The sequence below is a fragment of the Agelaius tricolor genome, unplaced genomic scaffold (genome assembly GCF_023055355.1).
Source record: "Agelaius tricolor isolate 1412-34295 unplaced genomic scaffold, bAgeTri1.0.p SCAF_10, whole genome shotgun sequence".
Taxonomy (NCBI): Eukaryota; Metazoa; Chordata; class Aves; order Passeriformes; family Icteridae; genus Agelaius; species Agelaius tricolor.
The window spans coordinates 30,405,290-30,425,380 of NW_027269270.1; the positions used below are offsets into that span (position 1 = coordinate 30,405,290).

The 20,091-nt window shown below is 41.9% G+C and overlaps 1 protein-coding gene across 4 annotated transcripts in view; it reads left to right on the forward strand.

The window, feature by feature from the left end:
- Positions 1-20,091, forward strand: part of THSD7B (thrombospondin type 1 domain containing 7B) — a 299,320-nt gene that overhangs the window by 251,468 nt on the left and 27,761 nt on the right. For all 4 annotated transcript variants that reach the window (XM_071435444.1, XM_071435447.1, XM_071435445.1 and 1 more), the window contains exons 17-18: positions 14,697-14,830; positions 15,506-15,659. In XM_071435444.1, coding sequence (XP_071291545.1) covers positions 14,697-14,830; positions 15,506-15,659 — 288 coding nt within the window. The remainder of the gene's footprint in view (positions 1-14,696; positions 14,831-15,505; positions 15,660-20,091) is intronic.

Genomic DNA, 20,091 nt, shown 5'->3' on the forward strand with positions numbered 1-20,091 from the left:
CACTATCAAGCTGTCAGTAGATATACAGGCATTAGCCTTTTAAGTGTTGCTGCTTTTCCAACTTTTCTGCCTGTTGCATGTGTCTCACACGATCAGAGGCTGTTACAGGACTTGCCAAAATCACAAAGGGATGATCCAAGTCTAGCCCAGCAGAGTTCCATGGATTCCCTGTTGCAAATAACTTTGTCATTGCATCTCCATGTGCTTCTGTCCTGCCTCAGACATATTTTGCTTTGTGTTATATTTTGTCAAGCCTTTGTAAAACATAGTGAGCCTCTTCCTTTAGTGTTTTCCTTTGTCTTTTCCTTGCCTTCATCCTTCACAGTGTCACTGCCAGTATTCCTTGTTACCATATTTCTCCTCTTTTTTTACTTCCCCTGAAATGCACTTCTGCACAGTGAATATTTGCCCTTCTTTGCCAGTTATTCTCTCTCTTTCTTTTCACTTTCCTGTCAATCAGCTCCTGTTTATTCCTAGTGATATCCATGCATACATGCATATATTTGTCCATGTGCCAGATACTACACACTGACCTGCAGGAAGGTCAGAGGTGCACTGCAAAGGAAGGGGTCTTAGTAATAAAAGCCAGCAGGAGCAGCTGTCTCAGAAACAAAACAAAGATCTGGAAGCCTCTATCCAGAGACAGGAGACTCCAATTTGCATTTCCAAGTATTCCATCTATTTTAGCTACCCCAGAGTTACAGTTGAGAAATGGCAAAATTCATTGATGAATAAATGCAGGCAAAGGAGTTTTTGCTTTATTTAAATAATTACTTTTTTTGTTTTCCTCCTTAATCCTGATGGTGTTGGTGCCATTGTGACTTAGCTAAGAACTGTATTCTCCTTTTGAATTCCAGCTCCTGTCTTGCTTAAAATTTAGTAGCTAGAGCTGATGCAGTAAATAAAATATTGTCATCTTTGGGGGATCCACATTTATGGGCTGATACATGAACTGGCTGAACTCCAGTGTGCCTCTGATCTATAATGCAGAACTGTGGTTTTTTGAGAGCCTCTCAAAATATACATGAAATCCACACAAGAATCCCCTCAACTTCAACGTGCAATTTGTATTTAAAGTATGTAGTGTGGCTTAATAAATGTGGTGCTCACTGGATGACTAATACATCATTTAGAAGTCTTCTGTGGAGTTCCTCATTCAAAGATCCTAAAACCAGGAGTACCTGAGGACGATGATGATGATAATGATGATGATGATGATGATGATGATGATGATGAGGAGGGTCTTCTTTGACCCCTTGTACAGGATAAGCTCCTTGTCTGCAGTCAAATCCCTGCCTAGCTGGGGAGGTTTGTGGAAAGGCACAGTCTTTGGCTGGAGGAGGAAAAACCCTGGATGAACTGATCCAGTAGATAATTTCCTTCATACTTAAAAAGTTCCTTCTTTGTTTATCATTTTAGGTTGAATTTGTCTAACTGAAGCTCTCAGCCTTGGGAACATACATCTTTATCTGCTAGCTTACAAAAGAGGTCTTCTAAGAGAAATTCTCTCTGTATATTCTCAAAAATAATTGAATCTCCTTTTTCCCACCTCTCATCTGAACTGAAGTAGGTTCCTTAATTTTCCTACTTTTAGGCAAGTGTTCCAGACTTTGAATTATTTTCCTGGGTTTCCTTTAACTGCTCTGTCATTATCAATGCTTTTACAATGAGGAGCTAGGACTGTAGGCAGTGTTACAACAAGTGTTGTTAATATTTAATATAATGGAAATTCTTCCCCCCTATTCCTCTATGAGGTATAAGGCAGCCCCAGGTTTCCAAAACAGAGTCTGGCAATCTGTGATTTATTCAAGGCAGCAGTGAATAAGCCAGCATAGAGCTCAGTCATGCTGCAGATAGATGGTTTCAAGCTGCTGGAAGATCTCTTTAAAGCTCTCTCAGGTGTCTTTTTGCTACTCTGCATCTGGTGTGATACAGCAGAGTTATTTCTTTTTATGGCTAAGCATTGCTATTTTATCTGACAGTGGTACCATACTCTGTTGACAGACCTGCCATCATATAGATGGTAACTAATTATATTGGTGTTTTAAATGTTTGCCTGTAAAGCAACAGAGGAAATGCCACCGCTCACCTTGGCAATTTGATTCTGGTCTTTATAGAGTTACTGCCATCAGTTGTTCCCCAGTTGGTTCAAATCCTTCAGATTTCTCTTCAACTTGGATACCTAAGCCTGGCTGTGCTTCCTGAGCTGAATCTGTGCCACAGCTGAAGTGGTACCTCAGTGTTTTACAAACTCTGCGTTTGTCTCATCATTTTGCTGTACTATTGGATCACATTCTCTTTATGGCTCTCTGCAATTCCTGGATCCAGGACAGTGGTACCACTGAGGGGCTGTTTGTTTCTCATCCTGTGTTCTCACTGTTGTCTGGTCAGTCTCTGGTCACTGTAGTTCTCTACTTCTCTTTCAACTTATTTTTTCATGCCATGTCACTAATTCATAAAGTACACCTTGGATTCTGGAATTCCTGTCCTCCAGTAGCCCTGCTGTCCCTCTCACCTTGGCAGCATCCACAGTCAGTAAGAATCATTTTCAGTCCATCAGCCTTACATTAATGAAAAGAAGGGATATGACTGGATACAGAACATAAAGCTCTGCAGAGCCATGTGTGTGGTTTCCTGCCAGTTTTACACTTTACTGTTCTGAATGTGATTTTCCAGCATTGTACTGCAGAGTATTAGATTAATCCAAACCATATTTCCTTAGCCTGAAGGTTTGTGAAAGGCTTACTAAGGTCGACATAATACCTGCCATTTCACCCCTATCCACAGCATCTCATCCTGTTACTGAAGAACATTACAATGATTTCACAGAGTTTGTTCTTGACAAACCCATGCTGCCTGCTACTCATCTCCTTGTTATTTTCTACTGCTTATAGATGATGTCTGTAGAAAAATATTTTCTGAAGAATAAAGGTTTGTATGACTGCTGTGCAATTCACTGTTTTCCTCATTTCTTCCTCCAGCTCTCTTGCATTGCACCTTCTGAAGATGCTGGGCATCTTGTCCCTGTCATTCCTAAATAACCCCATTGACACAGGAGTTATTTCAAGTGTCTCTTCCAGTTTGCCCTCCTTGTTGGCCAAACTTTCTGAGTCAGTGCCTATCATAAAAAGTTTATCTCACCTTTCTTAGTCTTCACCCTGTTGATCTTCCATTTTCTAGCATTCCCTCTATTGTAAATTGACTTGCTTTTAGTGTTGGGCTTTCTCTGTGTGGCTCCTGTGATAGGTAGTTGTGTTTCCCCTCATTTCTTTTGACTCTTCAGCTCCTTTCAGATCTGCTATTCGACATCAGTTTCTTGTCTCTGCCTTGTTAATTTTCCTTACTTTCTCATCTGCAATAGGCTGAGTGAATACTTTCCTTTAGACCATTTGCATGATCTTTAAATTACTGCATCCTCTAATTTATATCACATGCTATTTGCTTTGTTGCATTATTTAATTCTCTAAAAGGTTTCAGGTAGAGTGGTTCATGAGTACAACACACTGCAAAGCACAGCTGGGTTGTGTAGTCTCCATATGAATTTGCTTTCTATTTTCTCCTTTTACTTGCTGTTTTGGGAAACAGCCTTTTTCACTCCATTATTTCCAGAGTCATGGATGCATGAAGGTGGTGCTCCAGGGAATGGCAGAGGTGTGAGAACTGCTGAATCACTCATGCCCTGACATCCCCATCCTGAATGGTCGTACAGAGCAGGACTTGGTGCACTGGTGGTGCTTATTATAGGGTACAGGACCCTCTGGTATGTGAACAAATCAGGAATTCAGTGTTCTGGTAGGGTTCCTGCAGTCAGACACTCATAAATTCCTTAAAACCAAGAAAATACAACTATGTACTAGATGCTGGTGTTTGCAGACTATGGGCACATGTGCATGAGAATTATTCTGCTGTTCCCTCACATAATCATGGAATGGTTTGGGTTGTAAGGGACCTTAAATAATATCTAGTCCAACCTCCCCAGCACACCCCTAGGGATGTGTTCCTTGTCAGATTTATTTAAAAACCCATCTATTTACTTTTTATATAGCTTCTCATTAATCAGCAATATATAGGCAGTATTGATGTCCATTTAAATAAATACATACTGCAGCAAAAATTCACCATGATCAATACTTTTTTTCCCCTAAATTTTAGTGAAGCACCTATAAATGTTCAGATGTTTCTTGCTTGCTACAGCACATCCCAGTGGAATTCTGTAGAAGTCTGCATTTATTTGTGTGGGTTTGTGCAGGTCCATGTAAAGCATTTAACCTCAAACTACAGGTCAGTGATAGAAATGCAGGAATCTGAAAATTCATATTCCTGAATAATACAATTCATTGCCCTGAAAGAAAGGAATGGAAACAGAGAAGAAAGGAAGGACTGGAAACAGAGAAGGTGTCAGCTACCCCACAAGGTAGTGGCTCGCAAGCAATTCCCTCTTATCTTTTGGCTTGGGGACAGTGTATGTGCACTCTGATGTTCAAAGTAGGTTGGGTAGATTTAACTTCTGGCTCAAGGGAGCCTTTAGTTTATTAAATATGGATGTTCTTTCAGGTAGAAACATGGTTTCTCTCTGCAGCACATCACTTTCCTTGAACATATGCATTTGGGGAAGAAAACTCAGCTCTTCTGTACCTAAATCTTTTCTGTCTGGATCCACCTGCAAGAAATAGCAATAAAAACTGTCAGATTGTAACATTTGCAGGATTTTTAAGTGTGCAGTGGTGTGGCTTTAGCTGCCTTCACATCTGTGGAATTGTGTGGCTGGTCCCAAGGCTGGGCTCAGTGCAGCACTGCTGGGGGACCTGCCTTTGCCTCACCTGTGATTACAGGGAGAAAATCACTCGAGTTATTGCCGCGCCTAAACGCAGCGCTAAGGTCTGGCAGTGAGACAGCTCCCACAAACAGGCCGTGCAACAGGCTGTCACATCCCCTGCCTTCTGCATTATCTCGCTCTTCTAGGGAAATTTTCCCAGCTCCAGTTACTAATCAGGCTGTGGGTGATCTCTCTGAGCTCTGAAGCAATGGGATCTATCACTCATCCATCAGCGCCTGTCCCGCTCTCCCTGTGAGCATCCATTTCTGCCTGGCTGCTGCTGAGGAGGAATGAGACCTGCTGCTGAGTGGGCTGGGAGAGAGCCACAGTCTCATCCTGACAAAACAATCAGGTTATGGGCTGGTTTGCATTTCTATTCCTGCTTTTGCAGGAACATAAACTGGACTGTTTCTTGCTGTGACTGCGGGAAGCCTCAGGAGCAGCTTGCTCCTGCTTCCAGCCTTTGGTGTAGCCTCATAGAAGAGTGTTTCAAAAAACGTAACTTTCAACTGCCTGACACTCCCCAGTCTCTTCTATCTCTTGTCTATAGTGCTATCAATCAAATTGTTCTTGTCAGTTAACTGGTTTTAAATCTCATGTGGAAAAAATTGTCAGTTCAAGATCATACTACAGTAAGGACAGATGAGACTGCTCTTATTGCGTTAATTCATTCTTGCTTAAAGAAGTGAAAATAAACTGATAGGATATCAATTTGAACCTCTTAGACCTTGAAATGATTTAAAATCTCCTAAAAGAAAGGCTAGGGCTGAGCTGTGTCTCCAAGGCATCATTTTTAACTTAGCAGGAAACTCTGATGGTCTTTCCTTTAAATTGCCTATTGTCCAGATGCCTACAAAGAAAGTGCTTCTGTGGGACTGTTTGTGTTTAGTGACGGCGTTTATTTCATCTCGTGTGACAGATGACTTGGCTTCTGGATCGAGTAATTACTTGCTCACATCCTGCTGGGGCAGGTTTCTGACCTGCTGGAGCAGTGATTTGCTCTGGGAGCGCTGGCTGGCTGGGCAGGGAGCTGCTGTGGTGGCGGTGACAGGCTCCAGAACCCCGTGTCCCCAGGCTGGGGTGGCTCCTGCCACTCCTCTGTGGGGACTTCTGGGGTGCTTCAGTCAGAGGAGAGGAGAGGCGAGGAGAGGGACATGGCTGCTGCAGGCTTCGCTAATGACAGAGCTGCAATTAATATCTGAATACCTGAAAGCCTTTCTGGTCCCTTACGACTGATAGTCCATAATTGTGGGGTGTCTCACCAGATTTCAGGTTCATAGATTTTCTTAGATTTTCCAAAAAATTTTTTTATTGTCCTAAACTTTGATTGTGAGACACAGTGATGAGCTCTTGAGGATTACTGGATGGAGCTGAATGAACTCTGCTTTATTCTTCAGCATAGTAGAGCTTTTCATTCACTCACAAAGAAATGCTTGATTTCTGCTTGAGGTAATTTTTTTTTTTTTAAGACGGGGTAATCAAAGCATTGAATGCAACATTACATTGTGGCAATTTTATTTTAAGCAGATTTTCTGCCTTTTTTTCCTTTTTTTTTTTTGCAATATTATCATGCAGCAGCCAAACTAATGCATATATAATTTTCTTTCCTTTCTGCTTGTCATGCCCTGCTAACATGGACATCTACAAAGGCTCAGGTTGGTGTTGCAATCTGTCTTCATCTTGTTGTTCTCATCTAGTAAAAAAGGGCTTCGATGTTTTTTTCATCAATCAGCTTTTTTTTCTCTTCCTCTCTTTAAAACTGGATCCAACATTATTATAACATTACAGATTCATCCAGAGAGGTGCCACATTTGTTTGTTACCCCTGAAACTTCAGCTGTAGCAAAATGTGCTGTTTCAGAAACAAGGGGTATTGATTCATTTCTATCTACTTAAATTTTCTATGCTTGTCTGGCTTTGTGACAGGGAGGCAGCAGCACCTACAAGTTCTGAAATCTGAAAAAATGCACTGAAACTCTCACTAATGAGTTTCTGCCTTGTCTTAAACCCCTGTATCTGACATCACTGTAAGATGGCATTTGTTAGTATCTTACCTGGATTTAGTATTTTCTTGGTAGGAATGAAACATAATTAAAATGTAAAATAAAAAGCAGAGGCACAAGAACTGGCCCTTTGTGACTGTATTCTCATAAGCCCCCCCTTCCCACTTTAACTCCTCAATTTTTTTGGAAAACTCTGAGACTAAATTGTCTTGCCTGAGTATTTCAGGTAGAAATAAATACTCAATATGTGCAGGGTTATACTTTGTGCTATGTCCTGCTCCTCAGAGGTTGTACTGACAGTAAAATCATGAATAAAACCAGACAGGCAGGTTTGGGGCCAGGAGCTGCATGTTTTTTCCTGGTTTACTCGTGTTGAATGATGCCAATTTGGTATTTTAATCTCTGAGAAAAAGCACTCATGCTTTACCCTGTTACCACTTGGTGTTTCTAGTGCCTGCACCAATCTCACAGCAAATATAACCACTTACCACTTGTAAATATGAATTAATAAGCCTTGCTGAGCAACATGGTAGCTCTATCAGAGTGAGATGTAATGACTGGGGTTCGACAGAGCTCGCCTCAATTAACTTTCTAAACAAGGCATTTTCCACTCATTGCACTTAAGAATTTGGAATAAATCAGTGTCTGACTTGGAATATTTAATTATCCATTAGAAGAAAGTAAGGGATTTACTAGGAGCATTTTGTGAAGTCCAGCAAAAAAATAGATGAAGTAAAAGCATCTAAAGGCCATGGTGAGGAAAATGCAGCATCCAGATGTCTTTATAGCAAGAATACTCTGCTGCTTTCCTAATTTCTCCTCTTTTCCTCATTTTGCAGCCAGAATTTTACAGTGCTGCTTTTTTTGATGGCTTCATCTTGAAATGTCTTTATCTGAACTTTCCAGGATCTGATTTTAAGCTGAGATATCATCAGTTAGTGCAAGAAACTGGGCATTTCCAGACTGAGTCCACCACTCCCCGAGGGCTTCCTTGCCACCCTCTAGTAAATCACTCAACTCTTCATCCTCAGTTGTCTCATGTGTAAATTAGGATTTGAGTTGAGCAGTTTTGAGGATTGGGCTATAAATAGATAATCAAGAGCAGGGAAAACTTCACAGGCTTGATAAGTGTTTTCACTCTTTTCAGAGAAAATAATTTTTCAGCAGTTTTTGAAGTAGTGGAGTAAGGGTGAGGGGTCTGTTTGTGCAGGGGTTTCCATTCTGCCCACAGGGCAGATCCTGGGAACTGGAGCAACTCTGTGTCTGTGCTGTTGGAATTGCTGCCCTGCCTCTGAACTTAGAATAAAACAGATCCCATCCTTTTGCTGGATACAAAGTTTTAGGCAGTTTCAGGTTTTTTTTGGTTCAACACCAGTGAAGGCTTTTCAGAACCTCACAGAGCTCTAATTGATTTCCTTTTCTCCACACCACAAAGGAGGTAAGAAACACAAACTCCTTTGATTTGGTTGTAAATAAAAACTAAAACTGCTGAATTTGTTTCACAAGTATTTGTGCAGGGATCTGCTAGAGGCATACAAAATTCAGGAATTCTGATAATTTAGAAGTCTTACCACAGATCTGTTCAAACTTTTGTGCTCCAAGTAATTTTGAGCAATTTTTTTTTTTTTAGTTTTGGTGACTATTTGCTGCAGCATCCAAAGACCTAAAGACAAATATTCATCAATATGAAGCTGCTGCTTTGCAAAATCTAATTTGCTTGAAAATTAACTGTTCAACCAGGTTTAATACTGGTGAGTGGTTAGCATATTTCTGGCAATTGTGATCAATATATAAACCAGCATGAAATAAAATCAATTTTATTTTAAAGAGAACTATTTAATGTTGAAATTTTAATGAGATAATCTCTGTGATGTAGTGTTTGTTAATGTGCAAGTGCTGGTCCTTCAGATACACAGTTAATTCAGTAAAGCTTTTAAGTGCATGCTTAGATCTGCCAAATCAAGCACGCAGTTAAGTAATTAACAAAGCAAGTATTCAATTTTTAATTCAGTTTTAAAGAACTAAATAAAAGAAATTCATTGTTAGAAATTATCTGGTTGCTATTAAACAGAATGTGAAAGCAGCATTGGAACATTATAAAAGTTATTCAGTTAATATATGGACATCTTTCAACCAAAGAAAAGATTTGGATGAACGAGATGGAGTCAACATAGAAGTCAAGCTTGTAGATTATTACAATGAATTGACATTTTTTCAGATGTATTTCCACCATACTGTGGATCCATTTGTGTTAGGGAGGTTGCAAGAGAAGTGCTGGCTGTGGCCCACATGCCACCAGCTGGTGGCCATAAGCTCTAAGAGGAGGAGAACATCCCACTGCTGCCTCCTCTTGCAGCCTGGATATGCACGGAACATACAAGTGGTTATGCAAAAAGTGTTACAAGTGAGCAAATTGCTGTCCAGTGTCAGTAGCAGTGGTTTTAGCCTTTACCAGCAAGTGTCTTTGCAAACCAGAGCAGGCTCTCTTTGCTTTATGTTACCTTATCTGCCTTTACTGTTACTCATGGTGGTCTCCATAGTTGGAAAATGGGTTGTTATTTCTTTGGTTCTGACTGTTTCAATGTATTAGGTCTAATGTAACCTTCATGTAAGGGCAGCCATGTGAAATGAACTTATGTTAGCAATGAATTTAGCCCATTTGTATTAGAAATGAATAGCACAGAGGTAGTCCTCAGGGTCTCAGGCAACTGCTACAGTGATCAGTTTGGTTGTTCTAATATAATAAGCAGATATTGACTTAGTTGGAGTGAACACCAAGATTTACTGTCATGAAAGCTAAAATATCGACTGAGGGAAAACCAGAGTCAATATTTACCTTGAGGGACAATAAATCTTGATGTTCACTGAAATATGAAGTCACTATGATTTTCAGAAGTGTTGAACCTCATTCTAGTTTATTCTGCAGGTGCTCATCAGACAGGCTACCTGAAGTATAGGTATGAATTTCTTTTAATGAATAACATCATTTGAGGGAGTGCATTTATTTCTATAAGTCCTTTGCAAGCCTACATTTAAATAAGTAAGTTAGAGAACAATATAAATCACACCAAAGCTCTTGGGTGGTTAGATATTTGGATTTTTCATTAAAATGCAAGTATCAGCTATTAAAAGAGAAAATAAATAGATGAATACTTGAATATCTTGTTGAAGTAACTGTCTACATCAATAATGCTTTAGCAAGGGCTCAGGATTTGCGTTGGAGTGAATGGGAACTGGGTTCTTTACTAGGGTAAGCTTTAGCAGTCTGTCTCTTAAAAGGTAGCTTTTGTCCTTCTTCCCTTTAATTTATTGAGAACTGTGCCCATCAACTTGATTTTGGGACTCAGGTGTTAGAGCAGTGTTCCAGGTTAATTCCCACTAACAAAGAGGAATACAGTGATCCAGTCAAAGGCAGCAGCAAAACTCCCCTTGGCTTCAGACAGTCATCACTACAGCCCTTGGTTCATTGAGCCCAAAACCCAGCAGGTAAATATGAATCAAAATTGAGGAAAGCAGTTAATTTGCTAAAATGCCAGAAGGCTGTGTTTATTTCTTGAGGCAGTGAGGGATGAAGCCAGGCTGGTTGCCCTGGGTGCTGATCTCTGCAGCTCCTCGCAGGTCAAGTGTCTGCAGCTTCCAGCATCTTTCTCCCTCCATGCAGAACAATGGGTTCCTGTGCCTATTGCATGGAATTCATTTTATTTTTGTCCTTCAGGACATGGATTGTGGCACTGCAGTTCCATACAGGGGCTCAGTGTGAAGGGGTTTGTAAATGCACTGTCATAGCAGGTTTGCATAAGCTTGGAGAAGGGTGAGCATTAAGCAGATTATTTTCAAAGGAACTGTTGTCTTTGTGCTTGGGAAGAGAAGTGTCACAGCTTTACAAGGGACTTCTGTATCTGCAGCAGACTTAGTGGATGGCAAACTTGATGGGGGCCAGGAGACCATGTGTAATTTGAAGGTTGGATGCACTCTGTAACAGCCAGGGATCCATGGGAGCACATCCCAACCCCCTCCAGTGCTGGGTGTTTTGGGTTCCTGGGTTGGTGAGGAGTGAGGACACCACATCCCATCCCAGCCCCTGTTCAGAGTCAGGACAGGGGTGTTCCCATAGACTCAGGAGGTGAGAAGTGAACTTAGGGTCCTCTGTTTTGTGGGACCCACAGAAACAGCAATGCTTAGTCAAAACTCTTTGAAAATGAAAAATCAAGAGCATGTCTGTTTGACCCTCTTAAGTAGCACAGCTCCTAGCAAAAACAGAAATGGAAGGCTTCAAGGTTTGCTGTAGGTTTTTTCCATATTAAAAAAAAAAATAAAAAGGAGGAATTGGAGGTGATTGAAAACAAATTATGGCAAGCCAGGAGAGAAAATAGGAGGAAAACATTCTCCTGTGGAGGAAAGAACCACATGCCACATCACTGTGGTTTTTAAATTCAAAGATGGAGTTACAAATTGTATTCACAGCTTCCTGAACTCATTCCCACTGAGTTCCACCTGTGGAAATTTTGCATCTCCTTGAGACTCCCACTTAGGAGCTTAATGGCATCCACGGGTGCCTGTTGTAACTTGTTCTGAAGAAATCTGTCCCTCCTGGTGATGCAGGTGGTTATTTACATCTCCCCAGTGTCCCAGAGGTGCTGCCAGAGATGGCATTGCTCAGCATTGACACAGGGCAGAGCAGAGAGCTTGTTCACAGCAACAGTGTGCTGTGGTGTCAGCACAATAACTTAGGAAAACAGGTTATTTGTGACAGCTATAATTCAGGTTTTCAGTGGTGAGTGGAAGCTGGGGATCCTGACCGAAGAGGAAATACTGCACAGGTCAGCAGCAGATCACTGGGGATCTGAGGTACCCCAGGGACAAGCAGGCAGTGCTGTGTCCCCTCCCTCCTCCAGCACAAAGTGGGATGTCTGTCTGTCTGTCTGTCTGTCTGTCTGTCTGTCTGTCGGAGGAAGAGAGCTGATGGCACTTCACACATAATCGAACGTGTTTGACACAATCAGACAGCAGGCTAGAAGTGCTCTATTAATGGCTTTGTTATTGTGATCCTCCCTGCTCTTTAAAGAGCACATTTGAGGTATCACTTCACATTATGTGTATTTGTGTCAGTGCCTGTGGGATTTCTGTTTTGGCTCACAGGATCCTCAGACTGATTTTAGTTCATGTGGCATCCCATGCCTGCCCAACTCCGTCTGGTTTTCCTACACAGTTACCATAGCACGTAATGCCACAGGAGGTATTGACCACTAAAACCCATTTATGGTAAATGCCTGATGTTAAGCCTTTGCTGCTGTCCACAGGTGGGTTTTGCTGGTTAGGAGGGGTCTGAGGTTTAACAGATGTTAAGGGGAGCAATCAGAGGTCACTGAGACCACGAGATGGGATTCCCAAGCTCTTGGCCTCACCCTGGCTTCAGGTAGCAGGGTGAGTGCTGAGAACCTGCAGGTTCACAGTGGTATCCTCTAAGCCTGAGGAAGGGTTATTTAATAAAGCAAGGAAAAGAATCTTAAATCCCCAAAGCTGCTGTTTGTGCTGGACTGCCCTGGCTGCCCCGCTGTGCCTGTGGAGGCTGGGAGGGAGGGAGGCAGCACCTCCTGCCTGCTCCCAAATTCAGCCTCCTCTCCAGAAGTGTAAAAGCAGGAACAAGCCACCCAGCTCTTAATAGAACCTACTTATTAAGTTTTACCATTCTTGACACTGCCCTGTGAGGCACCTTCTCACTGGTCTGGCCCCTGGCAGCCAGTTTCGTCCAAGCTTTGCTCTTTGCTCATTCCCTCTGTGATGAGGAAAAAACTGATCATGCCTCAAGCACCTGTTTCCCTCACTAATCGTCTCCTGTGGATGACAGGGTGTTTTATCAGGCAACATAGGCAGGCTGTAGTTTTTCCTTCCCCCTGTGGAGCAGGGAAACTAATAAATACTCCCTGACTCTACATCCATCTCCTGGATGGATGTCTGTGGGGAACACAAAGGCTTTGCAGTGCCTGAAGAGGGATTGCTGTTGTCCCTGGCACGTGCAGGGATGTGGCTGCAGGAGTCCCTGGAGGTGACAGGCTGGTGGGGCAGGATGGTGGCTTCAGCTGAGCCCCAGCATCCATGGGCTCCCTGCTGGCTGCTGCTGAGCCCAGGCTTGGTGAGTGCTGCTTTTCTGTGTTCCCATGTACACCAGTTAATGATAACGAGCCTGGCTGCTCAGCTAATTAGCACTGCTTGTGGTGCTGCTTGCTCAGTGTGGGAAGCTCAGCTCTGAGTGCACTTTGTACAATGCACAGACACCTGTACACTCTGGAGCTGGGCCAGGTGCCAGTGCCTTGGTGCACAGTCCACATAGAACCAGAGAGTGGCTTCAGTTCAAATGGACCTTAAAGATCATCTCCTTTGCAGCTCCCCCATCATGGGCAGGGACACCCTCTGCTAGTTCAGGTTGCTCAAAGCCACATCCAGGTTTGTAATTTGTGCTTAATAATATGCCTAATAATATGTGCTTAACAATAATGTGCCCCTTTTGTTCCCTTCCTTTTCCCCTCCTCTGTGTGAAATGTGATTCTCTTACTGGTTAATATTGTCCTTGCCCTCACCCCTTCAAACTTTGATTTCCCTCTTTCCTGTGTTTTTACCTTTACATATTTTCCACTTTTCATCATCTGTTATTTTTCCTTCTCTGCTAAACCTATGCACAACATACAGACAGACCCACAGTTAAAATTAGTTTTGGACATTTTCTGTTTTGAAGGAGTTTTCCTTTTCAAGTTGTCTTTCTTCCATTTGAAATGAAGGCAATTTTCTGATGGGCCACCAGTTTTGTTTTCTGACTGGTATCTCAATTTTTTTGTCTCCAAAAGGTTACAAAGAGGATTTCTTTTTTCTTGTGGTTGCAACATGTCTAGTCATAATCTGCTATTTTAAAATGAAGCTGTAAATTATTAAACATGTGTCTGAATCTTTTTGGGGGGTAGATGGGAGGCAGGCTATTGATTTATAATTATTCTACGGGTGAGAATGAAATGGCTTCACAGCAGCAAGGCTGAGGAGGTTTTGGTATGTGGAAGAAGAAATTTTAGGTGTGTTGTATTTTTCCAGGGTAGCACATTATGCTTCATGCAAAGCAACAGGGAATACTGTATCTTCAAATCAGCTTCTGCAGACAAACCAGATTCAAAATAAATAACTTTTATTCATCACTGTAATAGAAATGTTGATGCATTCATTTATTTAAACCTAAAAATCTGCTGAAGTGCTATATCTCAGTGTGCTGCTTTTAACAACCTGAATATCTGGCACCTTTTATCAAGCTTTTGGCTGTATTTTTCTCCCTATGTAGATACCATAGTTCAGGTGAACACGCTGTCGTGTTTGATTAGGAGATATGTTAGAGATAAGTCACTTGCAGGCAAAAAAGCGTTTACCATTTTTGTGTATAAAAATGAAATTTGTAGGAGGCATGAAATTTCATTCTTTTATGGTAAATGGCTTATAAGAATGCATTAGAAGCAAAGGTAAATGAGTGCTGATTTTAAGTTTGTACCTGCTGAAACACAAAAGGATGTGGTACATACGATCTTGGTGAATGACATGTGATAGATTATCCTGAGAGCAGGCAGAGCAAATGAAATTGTAATGGAGTTCCTCTTCTGGCTGCAGGAAATAGCTGTTATTTATCCTGCTTCCGAAGATGCTGCATGCATACTGCTGTTCATTATATACTTAAAAATCCCTTGGCAAGTCAATAATGAATAAATGAACTGAAAGCCATTACAGCAGCCTTAGCACTGGGAGTGTAAGCCAGGATACTTTTCAGTGTGCTTTTTTGTGGGTGTGTTCTGCAGACACGCTAACCTGGACAGTTCAGCTGAAGAGTTTGGTTCTTTCTCCTGTCAGGTACACGAGACAGTCCCATGCTACAGTGAGTGCAATCAGTATTCCTGGGAAGTAGGACCATGGTCTCCATGCAAAATCAGCAGTGAACAAAATTCCCTCCACTGTGGAGAAGGAATACAAACGAGGGAAGTCAGGTGCGTGAAGACAAAAGCTCAGGTATTCCAGATAAAAAAGAGCTGGTATGTTCTTGCATAAAGCTGCAATATCTGGCCATCTGACAGTGAGTGTGTTGCTGAGTCCAGTGTATTGCAAATGAAAAGAAACATGTGTTTATGTGCCATGGTTTACAGGAAAAGCATTTCAGAGATTCAGCCTTGGTTTTTCAGGAACACGGCATGATATTTAAATTAGTATTCTTCAACCTAAATGCCATGTATACATAAAGCTCTCTGAGGTGCAAAGCCTCCATATTTTGATTTGCTAACATTTTCCCCAAGTAATAGCACTGCATGCACCAGAGTGGCATTCATTATTACTGAATATTCATTCCCCAGGCATGGGGAAATGCTGAGTTCTTTCCAAATGTTCAGATGTTACTAGCAGGAGCACTAAGATTTGTTCTCGCTGGTTGTCACTTTCTGTTTGTTCCTTTGTCAGCCGATCAAAGTTAAAATCCCTCTGTATGAAGTAACAAAAGCATGTTATGCACGTAGCTGATTTCCATTTGCATTAACATATTAGTTTTATTTTTTGACCAGCCATGCTGCTTGTAGCTGTTGTCATGTCTATGTCCTGTATGGAGTTGAGAAAACTTGTTGATACCCATTGTGCCTGTGATACTCTAATTAAAATGTGTGCTTTCTGTGTAGGTGTGTGAGCACGGCTGAGGACCACGGAGTGGAGACTGTGCCCAGCGCTCTGTGCAGTCAGGCTGAGGTCCCAGAGGCAGTGCAGAAGTGTACCTTGTACTGTCCCAGTGAGTGTGCAGTGTCTGACTGGGGACAGTGGAGCCCGTGTCCACAGGTAGGCTCTCCTGCCCGTGTCCCTGGCAGTGTTCCTCACACAGCAGTCTTTGCTTCTCCTTCAACTATTTCATGGCCTAGTTATTTTCTAGGAAAGTAAATTATTTTCTGAGGGATGTCAGGCTTAATGGATCCTGCCAGCATGGTTGAATCTGGAGATATTTATGTCTCTACAGAGACAGAGCTATAGAAAGTTGGTTAGTGAAACACATAGTTATTACTGTGACAGTTGATTCAACACATCCTTCCCCTTGGTGTGCTATGGGAGAGGGCCCACACAAGCAGAGTGGGTGAAGGGACAGTATTCCAGCTGCACTAAGAGCTGAATGCCTTAGGAAGTGTTTGCAGGGGAGACCTCTGTCAGTGGTGCATGACTGCCATAACAACCTGCTGGTAAAACCTGGGGGTGACACTCCTCTGGACAGGTCCTAGTCCTCAAGGAATGACAGCTCTCCCCTCCCAACAAACACTATTTCTGTCCAGTGTTTCCTCCTCCTCAAACACTTGGGGGAAGATTTGAGGCAACAGCAGCAGAAGGGTATGACAGCAAGGTGCCTGAACAATTTGTCATGTCATGAAATACTCAAAACTTTGTGAATTATGCAGGGAATTCAAGCCACTGCAAAGTGCTCTGTGTTTTCCTAAGTGTGCAAGATGGAAAGAAGTTGCAAATTCTGTGTTATGAAAAGCCTCTGGCCTCAAACCACATGACTTCAGATCTATTGTTTCTCCCTGATCAGTGTTGAAATAGGTGCCAGGTTTAATCTCAGAGGGTTTTTTTAATAGACTTGCTTGATATATTTAAGTGACAAACACATATTCATTGCCCCCATGTTAACAGGGCCATTACCAAAAGTTGAGTGGTTATTGGACAGGTATTTATACCAGTGCTGACACAGGTAATTTCCTTCCATAATATTTTGTGTAGCATATCAATATACTCGGTAAGAACATGTCAAATAAAATCTTGTGTTTCATATCCTGCGTTCACCTCCTCCTGAGCAGCATGGCTTTGATGAAGTATAACACTCTTGCAACCCATACAAATGCTTGGATACCTTTCAGAGTCCCACTGTGGTTGGGCTGTTTCTTTGCCATTGACTTTTCCAGGCATGGATTTTCTTCATTTTCACACGCAGTGAACTGATGCAGATATCCCTGAGGCTCTTGGGGGTCTCTCAGGTGCCTTGGTGGCAGTCAGTTGGTTATGAAGGACTGCTTGAAGCTTTAAGCACCCTCATATCCTTAAGACACACAGGCTTTTTGCCTGAAGGCTCCTTTTTTTGGCAATAGTGGAGCCTCCATAGCCCGCAGAAGCAGGAAAGGGAAGCCCAGAGCTCGTGGGCTGCATTCCATCAGGCAGCACATCTCTTGGCAGGCACAGGGCCCCATGCCACAGTCCCTGTGTCTCCTTGTACATCCCTTTGCCATGGTGGATGTTAATTCATAAATGTGAGGGCATCTGCATGCCAATGCAATTAACTGAACAATATGTTTTCACAAGCTGTTCTGCAATGCTTTGTTGTGAAACTGAGATGACTGTGTGCTGATGGAGCATGTGTTCCCATAGTTGTGTCCAGATACAAGAAAATAAACAGCTTGAAGTTTTATGGGCAAATAAAACCCTCCCTTTGATGAGTTTACTGCAGTGCTGTCTCCCTTTTACAGCTACTCTGGCTGTTTGTGGTGGGTTTTGAGAGAGAACCACACAGCACAGTCCCTCTCAGGCTGCACATGCTCCACATCTCCAAGGCGAGTGCTGGGCTTACTGTCAGTGCAGAATGACTGTGCTGTGCCACTGGTGTGCCTTTGGTGGCTGTGGGGCAGGGATTGAGGGAATCGTGGTGGCTGGAGTGAGGCACTGCCAGCACCAGGGTGATTAATGAACCTTCCATCTCCTGAGCCACCAGGAAAGGTGATCAATTAGGACAACTATGAGTCGAGGGACTCAAAAATTTCAAAAAATTTGGAAGATCACATCATATTATAATGAAAATTTGGAAGATCACATTGTATTGTAATGAAAAAACAAAACTGTTTATCCTGGCTGCTCTATTTCAAGCACATTTACATTTCATACCACAATAGTTGGCTCTCTTTTAGTCATAGCACTCAAGGGGCAGCTGCCAAAGACCTTTCCAGGAAGTCTTCCTGTAGCTCTGGTCATGTTTGGCTTGCTGGAGATAAAGAGGATTTATGAAACTTGACAAATTCTAGTTTATAAAAAATGAACTATCACAATTTCAGCCTCATCTTTGCCTGAGGAGCTTTTTGATTTGAGATATTTACCTAAGATTTTGGTGAGGTGAAAATTCTTTTCCAGTCGCTTTGGTGTTCTGCTCATGTTTTACAGTGTTGATAATAAATTCATCCTGATAGCAGAATAACTAACTCTTATCAGCTGAATATAAAAAGGCCTTTTAGATTATCCATTGTACCTTTGTCAATATGTCATTGTACTCTGGATACTTTCTAGGGTATTACTTGGTTTTATCTTGTAGCAATATTCTTCCCATGTGAGTTTTCCACTTTCAGGATGGTAAATGATCTTGAATCGTGTTGAAATCAATGAGTCATAAAGGTGGCGACTGCTTTGTCAATAGAAAGTATTTTCTTCAATACTTTTTTCTGCTAAAAGATTGTATTTGTTCAACCTTTTTTGGCTGCATTTCCCTTTTGCTTTTAAACACTTTTGTGGTCTTTTATAATTTCAGATGCTCCCACAATTCTTTTATGTGTGTTTTTCAACTGAATTACGTATTTTGCATCTTGATTATGGTACTATTTAACACTGCAACACAAAGGTAAATTTTAATGTTTCATCTAATGGTCAGAAGTGAAGCTGTCAGAAATACAATGCCTCAAGGTTGCTTTGAGGTTTTGTCTCTCTACTGGATCCAAGAATTGCATAGTAACTGAATTAAATCTTCCCTATTATTCTCACTTTTTCTATTGAGAGATTAAAACCATTCAAAATGGTTTTCCCTGTGGTTGAAGACTATTTTTTTGGCTTATAATGTTCTGTTCTTTGTCACTAAGTAACATCCAAGTGACTTAAATATCAAGCTTTAAAGTCATTTAACATAACAGTTTGAAGCTTGCTAGTTAAAAAATAACAACAAAAAAGCCAAAAATAACAAGGAAAAGAAAAACCAACAAAAACCCACAAGGAAATTAGGTTGACTTGCATTTTGCTTAAGAGATTTCATATTTGTTCCAGGGACAATAGCCTGTTCAGTCAGACATCATCACTTGATTGCTCAAAGACCCAGCTAAACAATCTGGGAACTGAAATCCTGTCATCTCTGTTACATATTCAGTGATGGAATAACACACGCTTCCTGTGGCGTCTCGACTTTGTATTCATCTGACTTGGAAATGTAATTAATTGACTTCAATTGAATTCATCAAAGCATTCTTAAAAAGAGTTAATATGCGAGTGGTGCTACAAGTCCCTGAAATAATTACCTCAAATCTATTTCGTTAGCTCTCTGTCGGCGGATGGCTGTCGCAGCCCCCGGTGTGGATTGGAGTGGCCTCCTTGCTTGCCTCAGCTGTTGGCATTTCTAGCAGCTAATTCCAAGAGGTCTGAAATTAGTTAATTATAGGAGGTTGCGTGTGTGGTGAGTGAGAGCAGCTGTCTCCATTTCAGCGAGCGTTTTCCTCGTGGATCGATGGCGATGTGCCGCGCTCGGGACTCGCGACAATTGAGTTATTATTCCCTGGAATCCACGGGGGGAGTGGGGCACCCACAACTGACCGGATTAAAAGTGTCACCAAGCGATACACAGAGCTCCCAGCTCTGCAGTGACTTCCCTTGTCGATGCAAGCTGGAGTTGTTACAGTTTGGAAATGCCAACTGGAAGGGAAATTGTGGGCTCCTGTAGGTGCCAGGAGTCACTGTGTGGATTACGAAAGTCTCCATCACAACTGGTGCCTGAACACAGAATAGGCAAGGTTGGAAGGGACCACTGGAGGTCATCTGGTCCTTTCTTTTCAAGCAGGATTCCCAGAACACATTCCTGAGAATTGTGTTCTCAAACAGCTTTTGGATATCTCCAGAGGAAACTCCCCAACCTCTCTGGGTTTGGCACGTACGTTTGGCAGAGGAACTGCAGTGTGAAGGCTGAACTGAAGAGTGAGGCTTGCACAGAGCTGTTTTTCTAGCCCAAGAGATAATTTATTCAAATCAAGCAGGAGGATTATGCTGGTCAAGGCTTTTATGGAAGAACATGCCCAGCTCCTTTTGCATACCTGTGACTTGGATGTTTTTGTATGTCTTTGTCAAAAAAAGTGGGTAACTGCTGCATTTTTTATATTCATTGTTTTATTTTTATTAATCTTTGTTAACAATCACTTTTTTAAAGTGATTTAAGTAATGATTCTGTGTGGAAGCAGGCAAGGTTTCAGAACCTGGATGCATCTGAGGAAGA